Raw genomic sequence first — 22,243 nt, forward strand, 5'->3', positions numbered from 1 at the left:
GGTACGACTACAGTGCTAAGCACATTTACACCTAGTGTCTTATTTAATTCTTACAACTGTGCTTTAGAATGGGTATCATTATACTTAAGTCACAGATGTGGAGATCAGCGATCCTGTCTTAGATGACAATACGGACGTGAAGCTTTGGAAGTACAAATGGAAGATGAAACAAAAACAAACAAACAAACAAAAAAACCACACACCAACCTGGGCCGAGCTGGGGTCTTGCTTTGAATTCTGCGGAACAAAGGAACCTGCAGGAGTCAACCGCCAGGTCTCATTCCCACGCTGTCAGGGATTTGAAATGGGCTCCAGAAACCCTGAAGGGGGCGCTCTCTTGCAGGTGGCCCTCATCGCAGCGGGAAGAAGGCAGGCTAGGGTGATTTGGACAAGGGAGGACATTTTTCACATAGGAGTTTTATGTCCTGCTTTTAAGAAAAAGAAAGAAGATTCCTCTCTGCCCCAGCAACGGCGCTGTAACCATCACTTGCAGCCAATGAGAAACCGTCATAACCTCGAATGCTTGTTCTTGTCAATGAACTTTGTTCAAATCAATCCTCTGCAGTTTCCTCCTAAAGCTTAATAAAAGCTGACCTTCCCCTTGTCTTTTCAGTCTGGGCTATGTTTTGTTTGTCTCAAATTGCGATTCCCCCACTCTTTCTGGGTTAGCTCATTTTGCTGGTAAAGTAACTGGCAGTTTTATTATTAAGGTTGACAGGAGCACTGCCTCTCTCCCTCCAGATCCAGAGACTCCCTCCCAGGCTTCGGAATGGCCCAGGACCTAGGGGTAGGTGGGCAGTGAGGGGCTCCACATGCGCACAAGAGGGGTGCTTAGCCAGAAAAGGGATGGTTGGAAGGCTCTCTGTTCTGATCTCCTACTCTCTCCCTGGTTGCAGGACAGGGCCTGGTTTTGCTCCTGAAAAAAAAAATCACCCAGAGGCTCAGATAGCTGCATACTGAAAGCGTTCAGGCTACATCCTAGAACCAGTTGCTGATATCCTGACTCCAGGTAGGGCAGTTTGAAACAGCTTTGCTCACTCTTTCAACAGCTAAGAAATAGCTCAGGGCCTATTTTTGACTTGTTATAACTCAGCTACGGAAGTTTTTCTGCTTACAAACCATCAAATAATAATGTTCAGAGGAGCAAGCAGAACTACACACCGGAGTAAAAACCATCAATTATGGTTACCACCAAAGGTGGAGCCTTATGCTGATACACTCCAGCCCAATCATTGTCTTGGTTGGCTGGTTGGTTCAGTTGTGTTTGGACTTTGTAGTGTTTTACAAATATCATTAAGCTCATCGGGTGCAAAAAGTAACCAGAAGAATTTTTGAAAGCTCCAATAGGAAGAAACGTTTGACTTGGATGGGGCGGGGGGTGGGGGGGTGGGTGAGTAAAGATAAGGCATGAAAAAAATTAAATGTGGATTTTTTAAAAATGAAAAATATTGCATGTGCTTTTGCTTGTGGAAATGAGCCATTGATTGGGCTGTTGCAAGGATTCTGCAAGACAGAACAAATTGTGCAACAGCAAAGCATATTGCACAACAGCAACAACTAGGAAAAGTGGTGAAAAAGTGACTGACTACATGGGATATTCCCTTGGTCAGCTAAGATGGGTAGGAGCTGTTGAGGGGCTCAATGTAAATGTGGGAAGTGCTGCAGAACCATCTCCCATGTGAGCCACAGCAACCCAAGGGTTTAAGGCAAATTTGCCAGTGGTTTAAGTTCACCTGCCAACACGTTGGGATCATCAACACATTTATAATGCTCATGAAACTGCTGTATTCTAGGAGGAGGTACCAGATATGATGCACACATAAGCAAGAGAGAGAAGTCTGCTGATGTCAAATCTGTAAAAGGTGTTTTCTCCTCTCCTTTCTGTTGGAAAGATACTGTGGGCTGAGGTGAAACCCTCTCATCATTGGTTAGGGATTACAAACATATTGGTATATTCTTTCAGGTTTCTCTTTGGGGATTGTATCCCGAGTTCTCAATCCTCAGGGGTGCATAAAGCATTCTCAGGGCCTGACTTGTCACCAGGGGCTGCTGAGGCCATGCATGACCTGGGGCCTTCGCTGCCCTTGCCCGAGGTCTGGTATGGGAAACACCAAGCACTTTAGTTCACAGAGTGAGCACACCACCAAAGTTCTAGTCCTAATTGTGCCACTAGTCAGCTGGGACTTGAAAATCATCTCTCCTCTCTTTGCCTCATTTTACTCAGCTCAAGAGTTCCAGCTGTAGCCACCCCAAGAAGTCTAGACTTGGAAGGGAGCCAGAATACCACAAGGACCTGCCCTAGAGAAGGATGCTGCATCCCACAGGTGAGGACGTGTCTGCCAACAAGGCTTCCTTCTCTGATTCATTTTTTAAGAGACTCTAACCAAGTTCTTGTTAATTACTTCTCACCATCTATCCTTCACATTCCATGTCTGATGGCCATCATGCTTCTAAGACAACAATTAGTCCATCAAGTAATGGATGAAAATAACTGCTTTCCTGCCTTCAGCCTCTCATAGAAGTCATTTCACTTACTTTTGGAGGAGGAGGATTAATGAGGTCTATCTAATTTTCTTTTGCCAAAGTTACTAATTTAACAGACTTTCCTCATCAAAAGACCACATGGATGATCTATAGTTTTCTGTAAATGTGTGAAGAACTAACTCGTTCCACTCCCACAGAGTGATTTGATTTCATCTCTTCTCCTAAATTTGGGGAAAAGTTTTTCAAAAGGAAAAACGGCAGCTATTCCAAAACAATGGTTAAAGTTTTAAGATATTGTCTGCCTCCTGTCCATACCTTATTAAATTGGCCTGAAATATTTCACAAATATTTCACTCTGGAGAAAATTAACACAAGTTATTTTTTGTGAACACCAGAACACATTGGCTTTTCACGAAATAGAAAGCACTTCGTTTATGTATTCGAGAGCCTCATATTACTCCAGCACAGTTCTGTTGGTTTATCAGTGCAAAAAACAGTTTTACTTTCTGGGTGTATAAATTCAAATATCAATTATGTGATTAGCAATTGCATTTCTAATTAGAACTTTAAGTTTGTGACAAACACAAAGCTTCTCAGTTAACCTGTGAGAATGTTTCTATACTGTATTTTTAGCTTCTGAAATACATCAAAATAAGAACTACAGTAGCACAGAATGTTACCCACAAAACAGGTCTATCTTTTGGTACTAATTTGAGAATCAACAAAAGAGCCTAAGTTAGCACCTACAGGCAGCTGCTATCCACCTGTCTCAGCTGCCCTCATTCCTCAAAGTCATCCCTGCCAGGGCACTGTTTACCAACAGCTTTGCACCCACTGAGGCAAACCTGTACTGTAGTACCTGTGTCATTCCTGTATCTTGGTCTCTGAGTACCTTGGCTCACCTGACCACCTGGCCAGGAATCAGCTATAATCATCAACCCACCACACATAATTATGGGCAGGCACCCTGGAAGTCCTGGAGTCTCTACAGAATTCTGCAGAAATAGGAAGAGAAATCTGAAATAAACTTGGGGCATATCCAACTATTTGGTAGAATGTTGTGGATGTTTTGGGGAACTCATTCCACTCTCGGAGCTCCTGCTCTAAGCGCTGCTCACTTGGTCTCCTTGGTGCTGCTCCTTGGTCTCTCCTATGAGATTCTGTGCTTAATTCTGATTGTTGCCTTCCACTCTGCATCGCCTCCATGTCTGTGTGCTCTCTCAGCTCTCACCCTTGCTTAGCTCCTATTCAGTCTGTGGCCAGCAGGTTGTAGCCACCTAGTCCCTGCTGCCAGCACCAGATTCACACAACCTGGGTCCGCTCTTCGGAGCCCTCCCTCAAGCACCAGCTGAGGAGCCATGACCAACCCCAGACAGCACACCTGTTACCCAGCTCTTGAGGTGGTTTTTTTGTTTGTTTTTGTTTTGTTTTATTTTGACTCAGAGACCTGGATCCCAGTCCCTCACTTTCCAGCTTCTTCCTGGCAACTTTGGATCTGCTGCTTGGTCTTTTTCACACATCCGTTTTCAGACAGTGCCATGTCACTGGATATGAACACTTTTCCAAATGTCACCTGAGTTTTACACTGTTGTCTGGAAACTTCATAATGGCCTTTCAAGCAATTCTGCCCATGGCAAGCCCTTGTCATCTGGCCATTCTCCTCAGTGTCTGCCCAGACTCGGCTGCTTCCTCATCCCTGCTGAGACATGATGCTGAGGTGTCTGGTGCCTCACTTGGGAAGGCACCCAAGATGTGATGACTCCTCATTCCCAGGCATGGCCACACTGCAGTAGGTCTCCACTGTAGACCAGCAACAGCAGGTGACCAGAGGCTCCTTCAGTTTCTACTTCTCTAAAAGGCCTAGAGCTGACAAAGTATGGTCACTTGGTACAGAAGGTTAGGCTCAAGCAGAGTGAGCTATCCCTCTGTTTTGCAGAGAAGGTAGGGCTCCATTTGATGGTTTCTTGACACATTCAGATGATAGTAAGCAGAACAGGCCAGTGTGAACTGACCAGAACAGGCACCTAGGGATTCTCTCCTACCAAGCCTACATCATATGAGGAAGGACAGTGAGGTTTCAAGAAGGGCTTTTCCAGAGTCTCAGAGTCGGCAGGAGAACAAGAACTAGGATTCTAGTGCCTGAGCCCTTTAAGACCTTGGGGGTGGGGGTACCTCAGAAGATGCCCCACAGGCACCATGCAAACTCTTAGCTTGTTCCCATTTCAAGTGACACTAAGGGAGTTCAGTTTCTGGCTCATCTTCTTTTGACTAGTAACAAATACCTAAAGAAATTTGTAATAACCACTCATACTTTTCCCCTTTCCTAAAGCCAGGATTTTGCCTGAATTATATTTTCCTGTCCTTCTTCTTTTCCTCCCCTGCTCCCCCTCTCCCCCAACAATCTAGAACCTTTGTGTGGCTACAGTGATTCCACAGAAGCCAGCCCTCCCTCCTGCCCAGGGAAGTAGAAACTAATATAGTGCCTTAATATTCCTAGGGAACATTATTATCATTTGATATGCCAATGTGATAATGGGCAGTTTGCCAGTCTTGTCATTTTAGAAGCAAATTGGCTTAAGTAATCACCTAAAACATCCTCTTCCAAGGGACTTCTTCCCCCCCACATAAGGAACAGCACCTGTCATTTCCAGCTGTGAGGCACAGAGAAAATATTTCCCCTACTAAGCAATAGAAGGAATTTGTTGGAAGCTTTTGCAGGCCTTCCATTTAAATAAAGCTCTTTTGTAAAAAATAAAAATTCAATGCACGCTCGCAGATCAGTGTTGTCAAATATTCAATTTAAACTCTCCCTGTTATTTACATTCTCCATCCTAACAACCATTATTACACAAGAGAGGTTTTTTTTCCCCGCAGAGAGCATTCGTGCAACGTGGTGCTGGTGTTATTACCCAAGCGATCCTTGTCTCCCGTTCGCCCGTGTTCCAAAGCCTTATCTCCATTGTTCCCTTTGTCCCTCCAGCGCCGAGTGGGCGTTCTCCACGACAGCAGACAGCGATTTTCCGTCTCTCAATAGTCAGCCTGATTCAGATGGGATCGATTGGAGGGAGCCAGAGCCTGAAAACCACTGCAGCAGCACGTGCCCAAGGGTGTGACAGGTTCCTGCTCCCCACACCCTGTTCTCCCTGCAGCTTTCAATGTGACAAGGGCCCTGCCTCTTCTCTTTCTCACACAGGCATTTGCTAGCATGCCTGAAACCAGGCTAAAGAGTGCTGCCTCATTTCTTCTCAAAGGGCTCTCCCGTGTGTGCTTTCTTTCCAACTCAGGGGTCCGGGAGTAGTAACAGAATATTCTCTTTGGGCTGCGACAGGCAGGCGGTAATGGGATGACTCTTGGCAGTGACTGATGGCAGCTATGCCTCTGAGTTTTTGAGGACACCTCGGCTGCAGAACAGTCTAACTGTCATTATGACTGGGATGAGACTATTCCTTCTGCTGCCCTTGAGCTGCACATTGATTTGATCTTGGATTCTTTAGTTGTTTTCATTGCTAACATTTTTAACATTTTTGGTAATAGAATTGAGGTAGCTCTCTTCACTGTAAGCTGAAACCAGGGGCATACTGGAAAATTGCACAGTCAAGAAAATGAAGAATGAATAAGTCAGAGGCATGTCATGTGAGAAGTAAGCAGAGGCTGCCACAGGCCACCGTTCTGTCACTACTAAGGCCACAAGGTAAAATGCCAGAGATGCTCTGGGCATTTCCAGTAGTTTATGGTAGTATAATATTCTGGGCGAAGTAATTGCAAACTCTGTTTAGTGATGTAAGTGGCATCAGTGCTATCCTCGTGTGGTCTGGTCATATGAATTTGTCTGCGCTGCTTTAATTCACACTCCTGAAGACTGAGATAATCTTGAAGCAGAGGCCATGCTTCATTATTTGTACAACAGTAAAAATGCACAGTCACCTTCTTTAGTTTTCCTTTGACTTCTCTGTGTTATATAGTCACGAATGCCGCCTAGTCCATACCCATCTCTCTGTTTCACCCCAAACAGCTGATCTAGGGAAAGGAAAGTAGCTTGCTTTATGAAAGCCCTCATTTTTTTCCCGGAGAGAATATGGGTAAACCTCCAGCCTCCTAAACTTCAGCTTCCTTCTTGCTACTGCACGTTGATGCCTCCTAATTCATAAAGTCTCAAATTAAATTCATGATTATTTCTATACGTGATTTCTTCAGATAATGAAACCAGTGAAACACTATACACTATATATATTCTCTATATAATAAATGTGTACAGACCATAAAAACACACGGTTCCTTTCTCCCCACCACTTGTCAGGACTACCAAGGTCCCAGCCAGTGCTGATGACAAGGCTAGCAGGAAGAGGCTTGTAAACTAGGAATGGCTGGTGCAGAGAGCTAACCAGGATTGCAGGACCCAACTCCTCAAGGGAGGAGTCAGCAGTTGTGAGTCAGCAAGACTGAAGGGACTAGTGAAATAAACACAACTTCTACGTAACTAGGCTTCAGGAATGAGGACAGAGGAGCTGGGTCCTGGACAGAAGAGTTAGTAGCTGGACACACTTTGAGTGCTGAACAGAGAGACACAACCTGATAGTACTTGAATGCCTAGTCTGAATTGCTCAGGTCCACCAGACTCCCAGGTTGAAGGCAAAGTATATTCCCAGGACTTTCCTGCTGCCAGGCACAGTTCTAAAGAATCTTGAATTCTTTGGCTCAGAGGCTGGGTCAGGTGGGACTCCTAAGCACAATCGTGCCCCTAATGGGACTAGGGCAGAAATAAGGTGGTTCCAACCACACAGGAATTCACTCGTCCACTCCCACGCTATGCACCGATACCTGCCGGTTTCTCTAACATCCATGATATGGAGAACTTGAATTGTAGGGTAGATTTCTGAGCAAATGCATAGGGAATTCCAATCAGTTAGTAATGAAGGCCAATTTATAGTGCTAAAGGGTAGACATGTTTAGAGAGCTGCAAGATCTTCGAACTTCATGTCCATTGTAGTAAGCTAACTTTTTGGAGGGGTGGGGGGGCTCTTATCTAGTAAGCTGATTTATGTAGTGGATTAGGCTCAAACTCACAGAGTTTATGACTCAGCAATGTCTGTCTGACATTTATTACCACTCAACAGACTGGCAGTCATAAATCCAGCTTCATTTTTACAGTAAAATAGCTCCTATCATGAGACAAAGGAACAAAGGGAAATATTCCACAGCTGTGCTCTTCATCTTGCATCTTATCAAAAAATAGAAAAAAGTATAAAAATGAATAGGTCATGTTGTAATAGGTTCATATTTATATGCATACGTGCGTAGGTACTACATACAAATACTACCTAAAAACGTGCTGAATTCCGCCTGATGCTCATGCTTTGCCTGTGGAAACATGGTCAGGAGCTGCATGTCTTGTCCTTCTGTGTGAGAGCAAAGCAGGTCATGGGCTCTCCTTCCTAGCTGCAAGTGTTGGGCTTTGGGGTCAAAGTCCAAGAGATAGAGCTCCAGCCTGGAGTAGAGGTAGGGGTGTGCAGAGGAAGTGAGATGAGAAAGATGCCCATTGGAAATTCACATTGACAGCTTCAGGAATACTTCAGGCTCTGTTCTTCTAGGAAGCTGTTCCCTATTGGAGTTTTATCAGCAGTGACCTTCTTGCTTGTAAGGTTCTATCCCATCATGCTTTTCTTTTCTTTTTTGCTACATAATTTTTAATATTATACAAAGGATACATATAAATAAGTGTAGGGGCACCTGGGTGGCTCAGTGGGTTAAGTGTTTGCCTTTGGCTCAGATCATGATCCTAGGGTCTTGGGATCAAGCTGTACATTGGGCTCCCTGTTCAGTGGGGAGTCTGCTTCTCTCTCTCCCCCTGACCCACCCACTCATGCTCTCTCTTGGTCTCTCTCAAATAAATAAATACAATATTTAAAAAGAAGAAAAAAATAAGTGTATATATATATATACATACTTTATCATATATGTTCTTTTTCAATATTTCAAATTTTTATTTAAATCCAGTTAACATATAGTGTAATATTAGTTTCAGGAGTAGAATTTAGTGATTCAACACTTACATACAACACCCAGTGCTCATCACAGTGAGCACCCTCCATAATGCTCATCACCCTACCCACCTCACTCTCAGCAACTCCTCAGTTTGTTCTCTATAGTTGAGTCTGTTTTATGCTTTGCTTCCCTCGCTCCCCCCTTTTTTTTTCCACATGAGAATGAGCAAAATTAGAGAGATGGGCAAGATAGTTTTACAGGTGTCTGCTAGCTCTCACACTGAATGGTTTTATTTTATCTCGAGTAATTATTAGCCAGTTGAGTTGGATGGTGGAAAAGAGGGGGGAAGACAAAATGAAATTGTTATTTTGTTTAATTTTTATAACTCTATAAGAAATGTATCATTTGGGGACACCTGGGTGGCTCAGTGGTTGAGTGTCTGCTTTTGGCTCAGGGCGTGATCCTGGGATTTGGGATCAAGTCTCATATCGGGCTCCCTGCATGGAGCCTGCTTCTCCCTCTGCCTGTGTCTCTGCCTCTCTCTCTCTGTCTCTCATGAATAAATAAATAAAATCTTAAAAAAAAAAAAAGAAATGTATCATTAGTCCCATTTGAAACATTGAGAAAGTGAAGCTCAGAAAACTGATTTTAACTTGCCCTAAATCATAAATAAATTGCAGAACCATATCCTAAATCCAGGTTTGTTTTAATTATGATAGCATTTCCCCCATAACATACTCATTGTCTGAAATTTTGTTTTCCATAAGTAACTACTAATTTGAAATATGCATATATGATCAATGTAACACATACAACTCCTTAGCACTTGTTATTAACTGGATTACTAGAGTTTGCAAAAAAAAAAAAAAAAAGATAAATAGGTTTTGGTTTTTCCCTCTCAGGGGTGCCTACCTCTACTCTCAAAACAATATTGGCTAAAGAAGATTGTTGCAAAGGAGATATGATTTGTTTTCTTCAAATCCCAGAAAAAAGAGAATATCCAAAATTTATGAAAGTTACGGAACTCCACTGTCTTGCACGCAACATCTACAGAGATAAGGTGCTATAGTAGCCAAGACATGTATAAGGCTTGAGTTTAAGTCCTCTCAGGGAGGCTTACCATTCATCAGGAAGATGGACAGTTTCTGAACCAGTGAATGGGGAAAAAAACTCAAGTATTTGGTTCATTCACACTTCAAAACTATCAAAGAGTAAATGGCTGATGCAGTTCCCCAGGTGGAACACTCACCTTATTACACACCCTCATAGGTAGCTTGTAAAGGTACTTATTAGCTTTCATCACAATTAAACTCTCTACACCTAATGGACATGGAGAGATGGTAGCTTATATAAAGAGGTAGGAGATGGGCTTCTAATTGGCCTTAAATTAAGTGGTAAAGAAGAAGATAATGAAGACAGGCTTTAAAAAAGATGTCTAGTCAAAAGAAGAAACTTGATGAAATGGCAAATATTCTCCATATACTGACTGTATTTTCCTGTTACTAATTACTTTTTAAAAATAGCAGCAAGCTCTAGGTAAACAAAAGAGTGATGGAGAAGAGCACAAGCCACTTCAAAGTTTGCATATGTGCTCCTTAATGACAATGGACATGACAGCCACAAAGCAAATCTAACAAGTGACAAGAAGAATTAATTCAGAAGAAGAGAAGAGGGAACACTTGAGCCATTTATTACTGCTCCTGAAGTCAACTGTGGACATCTAGAGGGCAGGGATTTTCTTTTCTCTGTATGGTGCACTCTCCCTGATGTTCTGACAGTTCTGTCAGAATAAGAGTTCTGAAGACGGCCTTCCTTGCATTATGACTGCTCTTCATTCTGTTATTCTTAAACTCAATGAAGGAGATTATATTTTTTGACAAAATAGAGCAACATCCTTACTACCTTGCTTATATATATGAAACATTAATAGTTTCCTTGGAACTAGTATTAGGGAAGCTAATACCATCCTCCATTCTGAGCGTCTTGGAGATGATTTACAGCCAGAGTAGTGGACTGATAGAACATGGGGTAGACCCAACGTGGCAACTCTTTGGACTTGCAATGATAAAATCATTAACACCAATGTTATGCACACTGGTTAACCCTTCCACTTAGCTGTGAGGACAACTTCAAGAAATATGAGAATATACAGTAAAAAATTTGATTTCAAAGCAGAATATGTGGTCACTGAGTTGACCATCACAGGAAACCTTATCTTAGCATCATTGGTGGTCTTACAGTCAGACTTTTAATCATTTGAAGAGTGACAGGTCAAGTAGAAAATGTGCTAAGAAAGTAGTAAGGATGCAAGACGGGATTTCATTATTGTGTGTATCAATTTCACTTTTATTTCTTTAATTAAAAAATGAATAAATTTAGCAGCCAAATATCCTACATTTGTACATTACTTAAACATTCTGAAGTTGACACAGCCTCTGCGGAGCCTAGTGCCCACCTGCGCAATGAGGAAATCTGAGCTGGACTTCAGACAAGTGCAGATGATGTCCAGGTTTGGTGTATAACAATAGCTTAGTTCTTCAGAAACGATGTAATTTGTTAGTGATAGTTGGAAGTGGGGGAATAGGTGAAATAGGATTCTTCCCCTTCACTCATACAATTTGAAGACGATAGAATGTGTTTTCTAAAGGTCAGAATGAATTGCTAATTAAGTTGAGGCATTTGAAATTAGCAAATAAAACTGCTACTCAGAATAGTGACTAAGGAATAATTAATCATACAGGAAAAAAATGGCAGCAAAGTAGACCACAGTAAATTTAGTTTTTAAATAGCTGCCATAGACCCTTCAGATGATGTTACTAAGGATGGTGAGGTATTAATTCCTTTCCTTTCTGTTTAGGTTATACCCTTTCAAAAAGACAGTGTTCAACGTTTTTCTAGGAAGATACAAATCAAAGCCAATGTCCACCCAAACAACCTCTCTGGTAGGCATTCAGAAACATGTGGAGTAGTTATAACTCTTCCCTCTGTGTTTCACTCAATGTGTTATCATTATCCTAACCTTAAACCCATTATAATTAATTTTTAAATATAAATCACTGACATGTTTTGGCATTTTAATTATTATAATACAAAATTACTTAATACACTCTTTAAAACCAGTGTTAACCACCCCCACCCCCGACCTTTGTGAATGCCTGCTTTAAAATCTGCTTAAGAAAACATTTTGGTTTTGCTTCTAGTTGCTACATTTGCCAGCTTGAGTTTGAGTCCATACTGGGGCTCTCAGAGTTGCATTTTACATCAAGATATTTGTATATTAAGTTTAAAGACAAATTTACCAACATGAATATTACAATGAAATATATAGATAGTTACTTTGACATGCACATCTTAAACTAGAAAGCCAACTAAGGCAGCATTTATATAGAGATTTATATTTTTAAGCACTTGAAATTTATTAATTAGCTAATTCACACCACAAACCTATGAGGTAGTTTAGCATGACTTTAGCCTGAATAAATTATGTAAGAAGCCAAAAAAAAAAAGAAAAAAATCTGTCCCCATAGTAATATGTGGATCAAATCCTTCTCATTTTGGTCACAAAAGAACAACAATCAATTCTTTGTCTGAGCTGGTCAAACAATGGATAATTTAGTCTGAATAGAATGTAGAGAGGGTGGTTATTTCATTACCTGACAGTTCAGAAAGTTAATTTTGTTACTGGAGTTTAAAGATGCTGTGCTCACAGCGACTTGTCAGGAATGCCTCCCTCAAAGATCAGCTTTGGGGGAGGGTGGCTACTGCCCCTCCCCAGGGCTCAAATTCACCTCAGGGAGTCCTAGCATTTTTCATCTGTCTCATATTCTTCTTCTCTTGGTCTGGATGATCTAATAAACTCAATTCAGTAGAATGGTATAAAGACCCTTGCAGGTCCAATTTATGTTTATATGTTATCTAAGAGGCAAATGAAAAACAAATCCTATATGGGTCTTTGTGGCCAAACAATTGCAGATGAGAGTTTTATTACTATTTTTATCAGCCAAAGGGATCACTGCGGTCCTCTCTACTTAGCAGATTGCTTTATGATGATATTTACTAGTGCACTGGGCTACGGAGGTTATATATAATGAACACTCATTAATTCGGGTTTTGTTACCATGGCATTTGTGGCCACTGGCACAGATGCTAGTCAGAAGCTCACCTCTAAACTTAAGGAAAAAAACTTTGAAAAGTTAAGTGAATTCTATGACCAGGTCTGTAGGAGTATTTTGTCTCTATACGAAGACATAGATGATTTCAACCACTTAGCAAGAATCCTTTTAAATACAGAGAAAAAAAAAAAAAACACTCTAATAAAAGGTGCAGTTAGGCTTCTGCAGTTGTTAATTTTGCAACATTTTTCCCTCCCTGGGACAAAATTTCAAATGGCAGTAGTTGGTTACTTTAGTTGCCATTACTCTAAGTACTCTGGAATAGTGAAAAGGGTTTCTATACTGATAATTTAGGTAGTTTCTTTCAAATAGAGTTTTCTCCTAGGTCCCTTGGATTGAAGTTTAATGGGAAATCCCAGGATTCATTCTTATCTCTCTGGGAATCTCTGCTGACACCATGGGGCCCTACCCCTACCTGAGCAGCTCCGCATGTGCCAGGTCCCCATGGGTCTGTGCCTCTCTGCCAGAATTAATTTGGCTATTTTAAATTATTTACCTTACATCTCACTCCCATTGGTTCCATAATGAATTGGAATGTAAGACATGACCTAATTAAATATAACCATACTACTACTATTATGACTAATAATAAATAAGAACAGAAAAAAACAAACAACTAGCTTTCCAAGCAGAGGTCTCCATCGAAGACTTCCAAAAATATAAATAACATTCATAGGCTGTTCTTGTTTAAAACTTAGTATGTCAGCTCCATGGTATATTGGAACAATAATTTCCCTTACTTATGCAAAAATTAAAAAAAAAAGAAATTTGAAAACAAACAAAATCTCTGGTTGGATATTCACTTTCACTTGACAAGTTGCCAAGGAGCGATGATATTTAGATGAGAAATTCTGAGATTCTGAGATCTCAGAATTCCTCATTCTGAAATAATCTGATTATTAAACCCAGAAGCTTATCTGTAAAGGGTTTGGCATGCCTCTCTATAAGGCAAAAGAGATCTATGTTCATAGACTCATCTATATCAGGTCATTAATAAAGTAAAGGAAAAAAACAAAAACAAAAAAATAAAACTCGAGGGTATGAGCTCCCTCACTAAACAAACAGAAACAAAGTTTTGTTTTGGTTTTTTTGTGTGTGTGTTTTCTTTTTTTGGGGGGGGGGGCTGTTTCGATTTGTTTTTTGTTTTTTACTTGGACAGTGCTTATTGTACAGCGGAATTGACAAATAAAGCATTATTTCACACATTGGCAGAAGAGTCGTCATCGCAGGTTTGTAGCTCTGTTCTGTGCTTTCCAAAACAACAAAATAGACTGCTTCCCATCAAACCCTCCTTCCTTCCCAGGGCACAGCATGTGGCTGGTGTAGCTGATTCTCTCTGTAGGCACGGAAGCTGGCAGCCCTGGCCCCTCCTGAGTGGGCTCTCTTGAGGAAATGGTGCCAACTTTCAAACACCTTTATAACAATACTGTGCATTTGTAAGTCATTTAATTTATTGCTCAATGAGCTGTAACCACCTCAGCTCTCTGTGGAAAAACAAGAGACATCCAGAAAATCCTGACACCAGGAGATCAATTGCCTGTGGTCAGAATGTACAAAGGGCAACCCCAGTCAGAGCACTGAGAAGCATTGTGAATAGAAGTTACATGTCTGACTTCCGCAGCCAGCCTGCAGGACACCAGATCCAGTCACGACGAAGAAGAGTTAAACCCAGAGAAAGCTTTAGAATTTATACTCAGAGGCATTCCCCATCAGAGCTTAACAGTTTTCCAGTCTGTCATACTGGCCAGTGGTGTTCTTTCCAAGTGACTGAGCCTTGGCTCAGCAAGAGGATTCAGTGAGAAACAGAGGAATAGGGGGACTCACCATACCCAAGGCTGTCATTTCTTCAGGACTTAGGCAATTCTTCCCAAATCATCAGCACCCCACATCAGAGCCCACAATTCAGGCCAACTTCATAAGAAATATTCAGTTATTTCCCTCTCATTCAGGGGTTTTTGTAATTCTTCTCTTGGCTGCCTTTGGGAAAACATTTCATCAAGGTCAACTGCTGTTAAGACATTTTTTGCCTAAGAGGATCATCATGCAGGCAAACTAATTCTTTTCCTAAGCTATTATTTTGGCAGCTTGCAAAGAGGACTTGGCTTAACCTTGAGAAACTGTTCTTTGAATGATCAGAAAAAAAGGATTTTCACCCTCTTTATTCTTGTTGTTCAGATGGCAAACCTGGCTCACAGTTTTGAAGGTGAAATGAAGGAGCTGTATTTGTGTCCATTATATATCTTCTACTAGTAGTGATTCATTCTGCTTCTGTGCATGTTGCCACCAATCATGTTCAGCGTGATGAAAAAATAATTTTTATGTCTTGAAAGAGGTGCTTCACATCTCTATCATCAAGGATTTAATGAAATAATTATATGTTGAAGAAATCTAGAATAAATTAGAAATTTAGATCTTCCCACTGTCTTTAAGTTTGAATGAAGTTCCCACTGTTTGCTATAGAATCATAATTGAGAACATGTGCTAAATAGATAATCAGGAAAGAATTAAAAAATCCATCCAAATATCATAACTTACCACAAAATTAAAAGAAAGAAAGCAACAAAGCTCACTTGCTCTCCAAAACTAAGATTAGTTATATGTTAATCTGTGAATCCTCATAAGAAATGTTCATTGTTCAAGAAAGAATCCTCCTCTGGTGGTTGATAAGCAATTCTCCAGGGCAGAGAAATCCTGACATTTTTTTTTTTTTCTCATCTCTTGATTGATGTTTTCACTACTTATTCTTCAGGCTATAAGACAGAAGGGAACACAGTCTTACCTTTTTTCATAATTACATATTCCAACCATCCTCTCTCTTTCCTCCCCCCTCTTTTTCTCTCCCTTTGTCTCTCCCCACATCACTTTAGCTATCAAATTAAAGTAAAGCTGAATTTATATGATGAATCTTTTACATTCTAAATAACCTGTAAATATAATAACTCAATTACCAATGTCATTTCTATGTATGCAAAAGAAAATATATGTCTCAATCCTGTCAATCCAGACACTAAATTCATTCTGCAAGTTCTTAAGATGAAAATAACAAACTGGTTTCTATTCATGGTAGACTGCGTATACCCATCCTGAAGTTTCAGATATAACAACTTGTAGAATCCTCTTGTTGGGAGGGAGAACATTATAGCATTTAGAATTCAAATTATTGTTATAAACCTTATTCTCAATTCATTCAGAATTTTCTCTTAGATAAATAGGAAAAAATGTTTTCTGGTTTTACTCTCAAAAAGTATTGACTTAAATAGGTAACTAATCCTCTTTTTTAAAAATATTTATTTTATTTATTTATTTATTTATTTATTTATTTATTTATTTATTCATGAGAAAGGCAGAGACATAGGCAGAGGGAGAAGCAGGCCCCCTGCCGGGAGCCCGATGTGAGATGGGACTTGATCCCTGGGCCCTGGGATCATGACCTGAGCTGAAGGCAAATGCTCAACCACTGAGCCACCCAGGCATCCCAATAGGTAACTAATCCTTAAATGTTCTTGGTTTTGTTTTTCTTTTGATGAGAAGACACTATCACTTATTGCATGCCTATTATGTGTCAAGAATTTCACTTTTTTTTTTCACTTATAATTTAATCCCCACAACCACCTTTAATTTGGATGTCACGTCTTCGCATTTTAACAGTGAAAACACTGAGGCTTAAATTGTCTAAGTGAATCACACAGCTGCTTAAGGGTGGGGGCTGAACCCCGGGAAAGATCAGAATCAAAAGGCAAAATGCTTGTTGACATCCATACAGTGAATTTCTCTCATGGTGCAGAACATGTCCTCTGGCTGTAGTGAGGCTGCCAAAACAGTATATGTTCATAGTTGACAATGATCCCTAAAGCTATATTTTAGAGGGGACGGTGGCAAAAGTTCAGGGGCAGGTTAGAATCCTTACACAGATTTTCATTTTCATTTTCATCACTAAAAGCTAAATACTGTAGTGGAAATCTGGTAAATGAAAATTCACAAGCTACAAAGGAAAATTCTATCACTCACCTAGAAGCACACAGCATATCTTAGAATTCTATTTTCCATAAAAAAAAAAAAAAAAAAAAGGTGCTGTCACAGAATATTCTTAGGATCCGGATAAGAATTTGAATGTTGTTGTATAATGCAGACCAAAAGAAAAAGGAAACTATATGCATCTCTGGGAAAAAAAAAAAAATCACTTTGGAATTTTGCATTGGAATGACCCTGGTAAGCACAACCACTCCTAAATGGTTGTTATAAAAAGAAAAATCCTGTTTTGGAATCCCACATTAGGTGTCTGTTCCATCTGGTCATGACCGAGGAAATTCTACAGTCCTTGTCATTTTCTCATGCTAATCTGACATAAAGGTTAAAAGTTCTCACTAAGCAAACAAGTATAATCTCATTTTAATATATTGCAAAGGTGAACACTTTTCCAATTAAAATGGTTTGAAGTGCCACATCGCTGTGCAACAGTGAGAGGACCAAACACACACACACAGCTGAACAGTCTTCAGTTATGATTACATCATTAGAGGAGACTGAAAGAGATTTTTTTTTTGTAACTTCTAGTAAAAGTGGTATAGTAAGAACTTAATCCCATAATGAGCAAAAATATCACACTCATCCTTTTTATAGTCAGAATGATTATTCAGATCCTTCTGAACACAGAAGTAATGACAAATTAAAATGTCTTTCAATTCCATATAGCTTTTATAATTATTCATCCATTACTCTTATTATTGCTGAAAAGGCTTCATATTTTAGTCAGCATCCCATTTGATACAAAAGAACATGGAAAATTTTACTGCTATTAATAAATATACAGCCATCCAATCCAAGAAGAAAATTCTTTTTCATCTGAGAGATAAGCTGCATAATTCATGTATTTTCAGAAATTTCTTTAAATAGAAAATGAAGAAAGGCATAGGGAAAAAAGAATTCATTATACAGTTTCTATTTGTGGTGAGGGACAGTCTCTTCTCAGAGTCTGAAATTTAATTCAATTTGAAGAGAATTTCAATTGCATTGCATATGTACCAACATACTCATAGAGCTCACTTTATTTTTGACATATATCATCATAAAAATGATACAACATAGCTGCCACTTCACTTAAAAAAATGTTCCTGAAGGTTACTAGGTACTTTTCTTTGGGTCTTGGAATGTAGTTAGAAAAACTTACAGCAGTTTAGAATGGGTACCTCTGCTCTCCAAAAAGAGAAATGTCCATGTCTGTGAAATCGGGGGCTCCATCTGACTGTGAGCTCCAGCCCCTTTAGGAGCTCGCCTCACACAGAGACTTGATGGCTTTGCAGGGTAGGTCTGCATCCTGAGGCCGGGAGCCTAATGCAGAACCAGTTAAGTGAAGAAGCTTCTCTTTGTACTAGCTGTCCTTCTGCCCATTCAGACCTGGAAGGTTCAGAGGAGGCAGTGCTCCAAACTGGGAATGGATAGTAGTCATATGTACATGGTACATTGGTAATGACTTCTTTTTTTTTTTTTTAATTGAAGTATAGTTGACACACAAATGTTACATTAGTCTCAGGTGTACAACGTAGTGATTCAACAAGCTCTTCACATGCTGTGCTCACCACAAGTGTAGCTACCATCTGTCACGTACAACCCTATTATGATACTATTGACTATGTTCACTATTCTTTACTTTTCAACCCCATGACTTATTCATTCTATACCTGGAAGCCTGGACCTCCTACTCCCCTTCACCCATTGTGCCCAATCCACCTCCATCCTCCCATCTGGCAACCACCAGTTTGTTCTCTGTATTTCTGGCTCTGTTTCTACTTTTTAAAAATTTTATTTGTTAGTTCTTTAGATTCCACATATAAATCAAATCACATGGGATTTGTCTTTTTCTCTTAGATGCATTTCACTTAGCAATACCCTCTAGGTCTACCTAGATTGTTACAAATAGCAAGATCTCATTCTTTTTACCTTAAAAAGGAGTCTTCAATGCCAAAATCGAACTGTTTTCACCATTGAAAATGACCAGAAATGTATGCAGTCTTTCTGAGATGTTTTCAGGGGGAGGGAGAAGGATGGGGAATTTGTTCTGTTCAGTGTATTTGGAGATGGCTACTGGACCAAAATTGATGTGTGTTATCACGCACTGAATTTAAACTAGTTGATAAGCCGATTAAAAAACAAAGCAGAGTAACAACCTCAGCCATCATGAAGCCTGGTGTCTGATACCCAGAGAGCAAGTTTACAGGGACATGAGAAATGAACTCATGGACCATGGCTTCTATGAAATGATGTAGCCAGAATTTGTTCGTTTTGTTGGATGAGGAGCTTTGTTCTAGACATTTCCACACACATGCTGCTGAACAGTCATGGTTTCAATTTTGTTCAATCTACTGCCTGAGATGTGCCATGAAGGATATCTAAGGATTTGTCACCTTTGTTCAGTTTATTACCATAAGACACAGATAAATCAAATCACACTAGATTTCCCAAATCAAGCTTCTCCAAATTTCTATTCTTCCTTTTCCTGCATTCTGTAACTCAGCAAGTAAGAACTCATGGCAGAAATGCAGTGTTTTCCCAGGTTTGTTTCTTTTTCTCCCCTACCCCATGAGCAGTCAACCACAAGTCTTATTGGCCTCCTATTTCATTCTGAAATATGTCATGTCCTCTGTACCCCTGGCCCATGTCCAAATCTTGGCGCTTGACATGACACTAAACTTTTCTCTGGCATCTTTGCAACCAGCTCTGCTTCATCATCACACTGGTGTTCTAGTGCTTCACTAGGTTTCCACCGTCTACTGGAGAAAAATGTAATACTCAAAGGTCATTTGCAATGTGACCGCTTGCTTTCTTCTCCTCCAGCCCCATCTTTTTTGTCAGTGATGCCCATAATCACTCTAAACTCTCATCTCAGAGAGTTACTTGAGGTTTCTGAAACTGCCACACTCCCCCGCGCTTCTACAGTTTGCATAGGCTCTTCCTTCTGTCTGGGAATTCATCCTTCACCCCTGGGCTTCTCCAAATTTTCCCATTCCTCTTAGTGGAAGCATGTTCCCTTAAAATATCCTTTCCTGAACTTATCCAGACCCAACCAAATGTATTTGGAGTGTTTTGAGCAGCCCCTAAGGAATAGAGAACAAAGTCTCAAGAAATTGCCCAAGCCACAATAAGTGATCAGTAAACTGCTATGCTTAAGACAGAGGGGTGCAATGTGTCTTGCTTCTGAGAATGGTGAAGGGCAGGGGAATGCTGGGGGTGGGGGGTTGGAGAAGAAAGAGGAGAAGGAAAAAATGTGGGAGAAAAGATGAAGCATGGAGAGAATGGAACCAGGAAAATGGATTTGTTCTTTGCAAGGTGCTACCTCTGTATGATGTCCTAATCTTTGAAATCCATCTAAACGAATAAAATATTTGCAAAATGTTAACTGTTAGTGGGAGTTTAGGTAGTCTGAGTGATACGGGGTCAGGTGAAGGAGAGAAGCACTCAAATTTATAGAGGAAGAAAAATGTAGAAAGACGACAAGACACTAGGAGCTAAAAACATAGGCAGGTTAGGATCCTAGCAGGTTGCTGTAAACTTTGCTGGGCAGTCTCATGCTGGTCCAAGAGGGCTGAAAGTGGAGTGGAGTTTAGCTGGCAACTCTAACATCTGGGTAGTGCAAGGTGAATTTCCCCAAATCCTTCTTGGAAAAACAAGTCCCATATATTTATAACCTATTGTATAAAGAAATCATTTAAGAAAATTCAAGCTAATTCAGAGAAAAGTCTGATTTTAAGAATGTTCGAGAAGCTGTGAATATTCAAAAGTATAGAATATTTAAAATGAATGCAATCCATCACTTCTTAATACACAAAGACTAGCGAAATTGACAAGAATGATTTGTAATTAACTTACCAAAACACCTAAGAAAACAAGTCTCCTCTGTTTATATAGAATTTGCATTGTTTATATGCAAATGAATGCTACTGAAGTGCTAGAGAACAATTTATTCCCTTAAGAAGGCAAATATTCTCTCTATAATCTTGTTTACACTATCCATTTGCTTTGCAAAACATTTTTCATAAAATCACAAAATAATGAAATGTTGGAGGCAGAAGGACCTCAGGGATCATATAGGAAAGTCCATCATTTGATAGATGAAAAACTCAATGGACCCCCTGACATATCTGTATATCCCTAGCAAGTCTGAAACCTGCATCCCCAAACCCCCTTCTCTGGGGGACTCCATTCCTCCTACAATGGGGTGCTAGCCACAGCTGGGGCAGATGCAAACAGAGTAAGGGAGCTGCAAAGGGCCAGGCTTTGGGGCATTACCAGGACCCCTCAGCCTCTTAGACCTAGGTGAGAGAGCCCAGTATCCCTTTTCCATTCACTTACAGATCTGGAGGCCTGGTTAGTCCCTGTTTGTTTCTAAACCTCAGCTTCTACTTTGTCTCCTGCAGGAAATCTTTCCTGTCGATGTCCTCTTCTCTGTCTGGCCCATCCTAAGTGCTTTCCTCTACTATTTCTCTAACCACATCATGTTGCCATCTTAAGTGTATCCACTGTCCTCCCTCCAGAGAAGCCTTGGGACTCAATTTCTGTATTTTCAATGCTTACAATAAGGCCTGGCACAGAATCTATGCCTAACCTTCTCCAAATAAATACCAGAGACTAGAGAAGGAATGCATTGGCATGTTGGGAAGAAGCCTAACTCCCAGATGCTCACATTCCTCAGTTCCCTGTCCTATATCTTGGGCAAATCTACTTCTGGCTTTAATTTAGAGAAAAGAAAAACAATTAAGAATTCAAAGTATCTCTATTTTTATCTTTGTCTACTATTCTTATAGATTCAAAGGGCTTGTGATTTAAAGTTAGAAATCTTGATTTTAAACTCCAACACCCATTATTACTACTTGGGTATTTATGTACCACACTTTCAACTTTATTTAGTTTCAGCTCATCCATCTATAGAACAAAGACATCAATAGTATTTTCCACAGAAGAGTGTCATAAGAATTAAATGAGATAGTATATATTAATATGTCCAGTACCTACAAAAAAATTTAGAGATTCTTCTGTCCTTATCCTTATTTTTAATCGCTTGAAGGAAAACTTTCTGAGGTAGCTGTTATATAATAAATAATTTGGGTTTTTTTGTCCTAGGTTCTTGGGGTGAAGATAAGCCTTTGGAATTTCCCAATCATTAGGAGTGTCTTTGCTTTTTGTTTTTGTTCTTAAAATATACAAAGTGACATTTGGCTTTTTTCCCTTTGTTTGTTTGCTTATTGATTAATTGATTTTTAATTGAGATATAGTAGACATACTATATTGTATTAGCTTCAGGTGTACACCATGGTGATCTGGCAGTTATGTACAATAAGAAATGCTCACCATTATAAAAATAGTTACTTTCTATCACCATACAAAGTATAGTCAATTCACCTATGATAAAGGAGGCAATAGTATTCAATGGGAAGAACAAAGTTGGAGGAATTACAATTTCAGATTTCAAGATGCATTACAAAGCTGTAGTAATCAAAACAGCATGGTAATCACACAACAATAGATACACAGATAAATGGAACATAATAGAGAGCCCAGAAATAAACTCCTACTTTTCTGGTCAATTAATCTGTGGCAAAGAAGGCAAGAAT

General features: G+C 40.0%; 1 protein-coding gene and 1 long non-coding RNA gene across 9 annotated transcripts in view; one reads left to right on the forward strand and one right to left on the reverse strand.

The window, feature by feature from the left end:
* The first annotated feature begins 893 nt into the window (after window positions 1–893).
* Window positions 894–22,243, forward strand: part of LOC140604899 (uncharacterized) — a 33,455-nt gene continuing 12,105 nt past the window's right edge. For both annotated transcript variants that reach the window (XR_012007718.1, XR_012007717.1), the window contains exons 1-3: window positions 894–1,009; window positions 2,225–2,324; window positions 11,324–11,408. This is a non-coding gene — a long non-coding RNA (uncharacterized lncRNA). The remainder of the gene's footprint in view (window positions 1,010–2,224; window positions 2,325–11,323; window positions 11,409–22,243) is intronic.
* ZMAT4 (zinc finger matrin-type 4) overlaps window positions 8,442–22,243 on the reverse strand; it is a 339,499-nt gene continuing 325,697 nt past the window's right edge. For all 7 annotated transcript variants that reach the window (XM_072776591.1, XM_072776592.1, XM_072776594.1 and 4 more), the window contains one exon: window positions 8,442–15,388. In XM_072776591.1, coding sequence (XP_072632692.1) covers window positions 15,373–15,388 — 16 coding nt within the window. In that variant the 3' untranslated portion in view covers window positions 8,442–15,372. The remainder of the gene's footprint in view (window positions 15,389–22,243) is intronic.

The sequence above is a fragment of the Canis lupus genome, chromosome 15, assembly GCF_048164855.1.
Source record: "Canis lupus baileyi chromosome 15, mCanLup2.hap1, whole genome shotgun sequence".
Taxonomy (NCBI): Eukaryota; Metazoa; Chordata; class Mammalia; order Carnivora; family Canidae; genus Canis; species Canis lupus.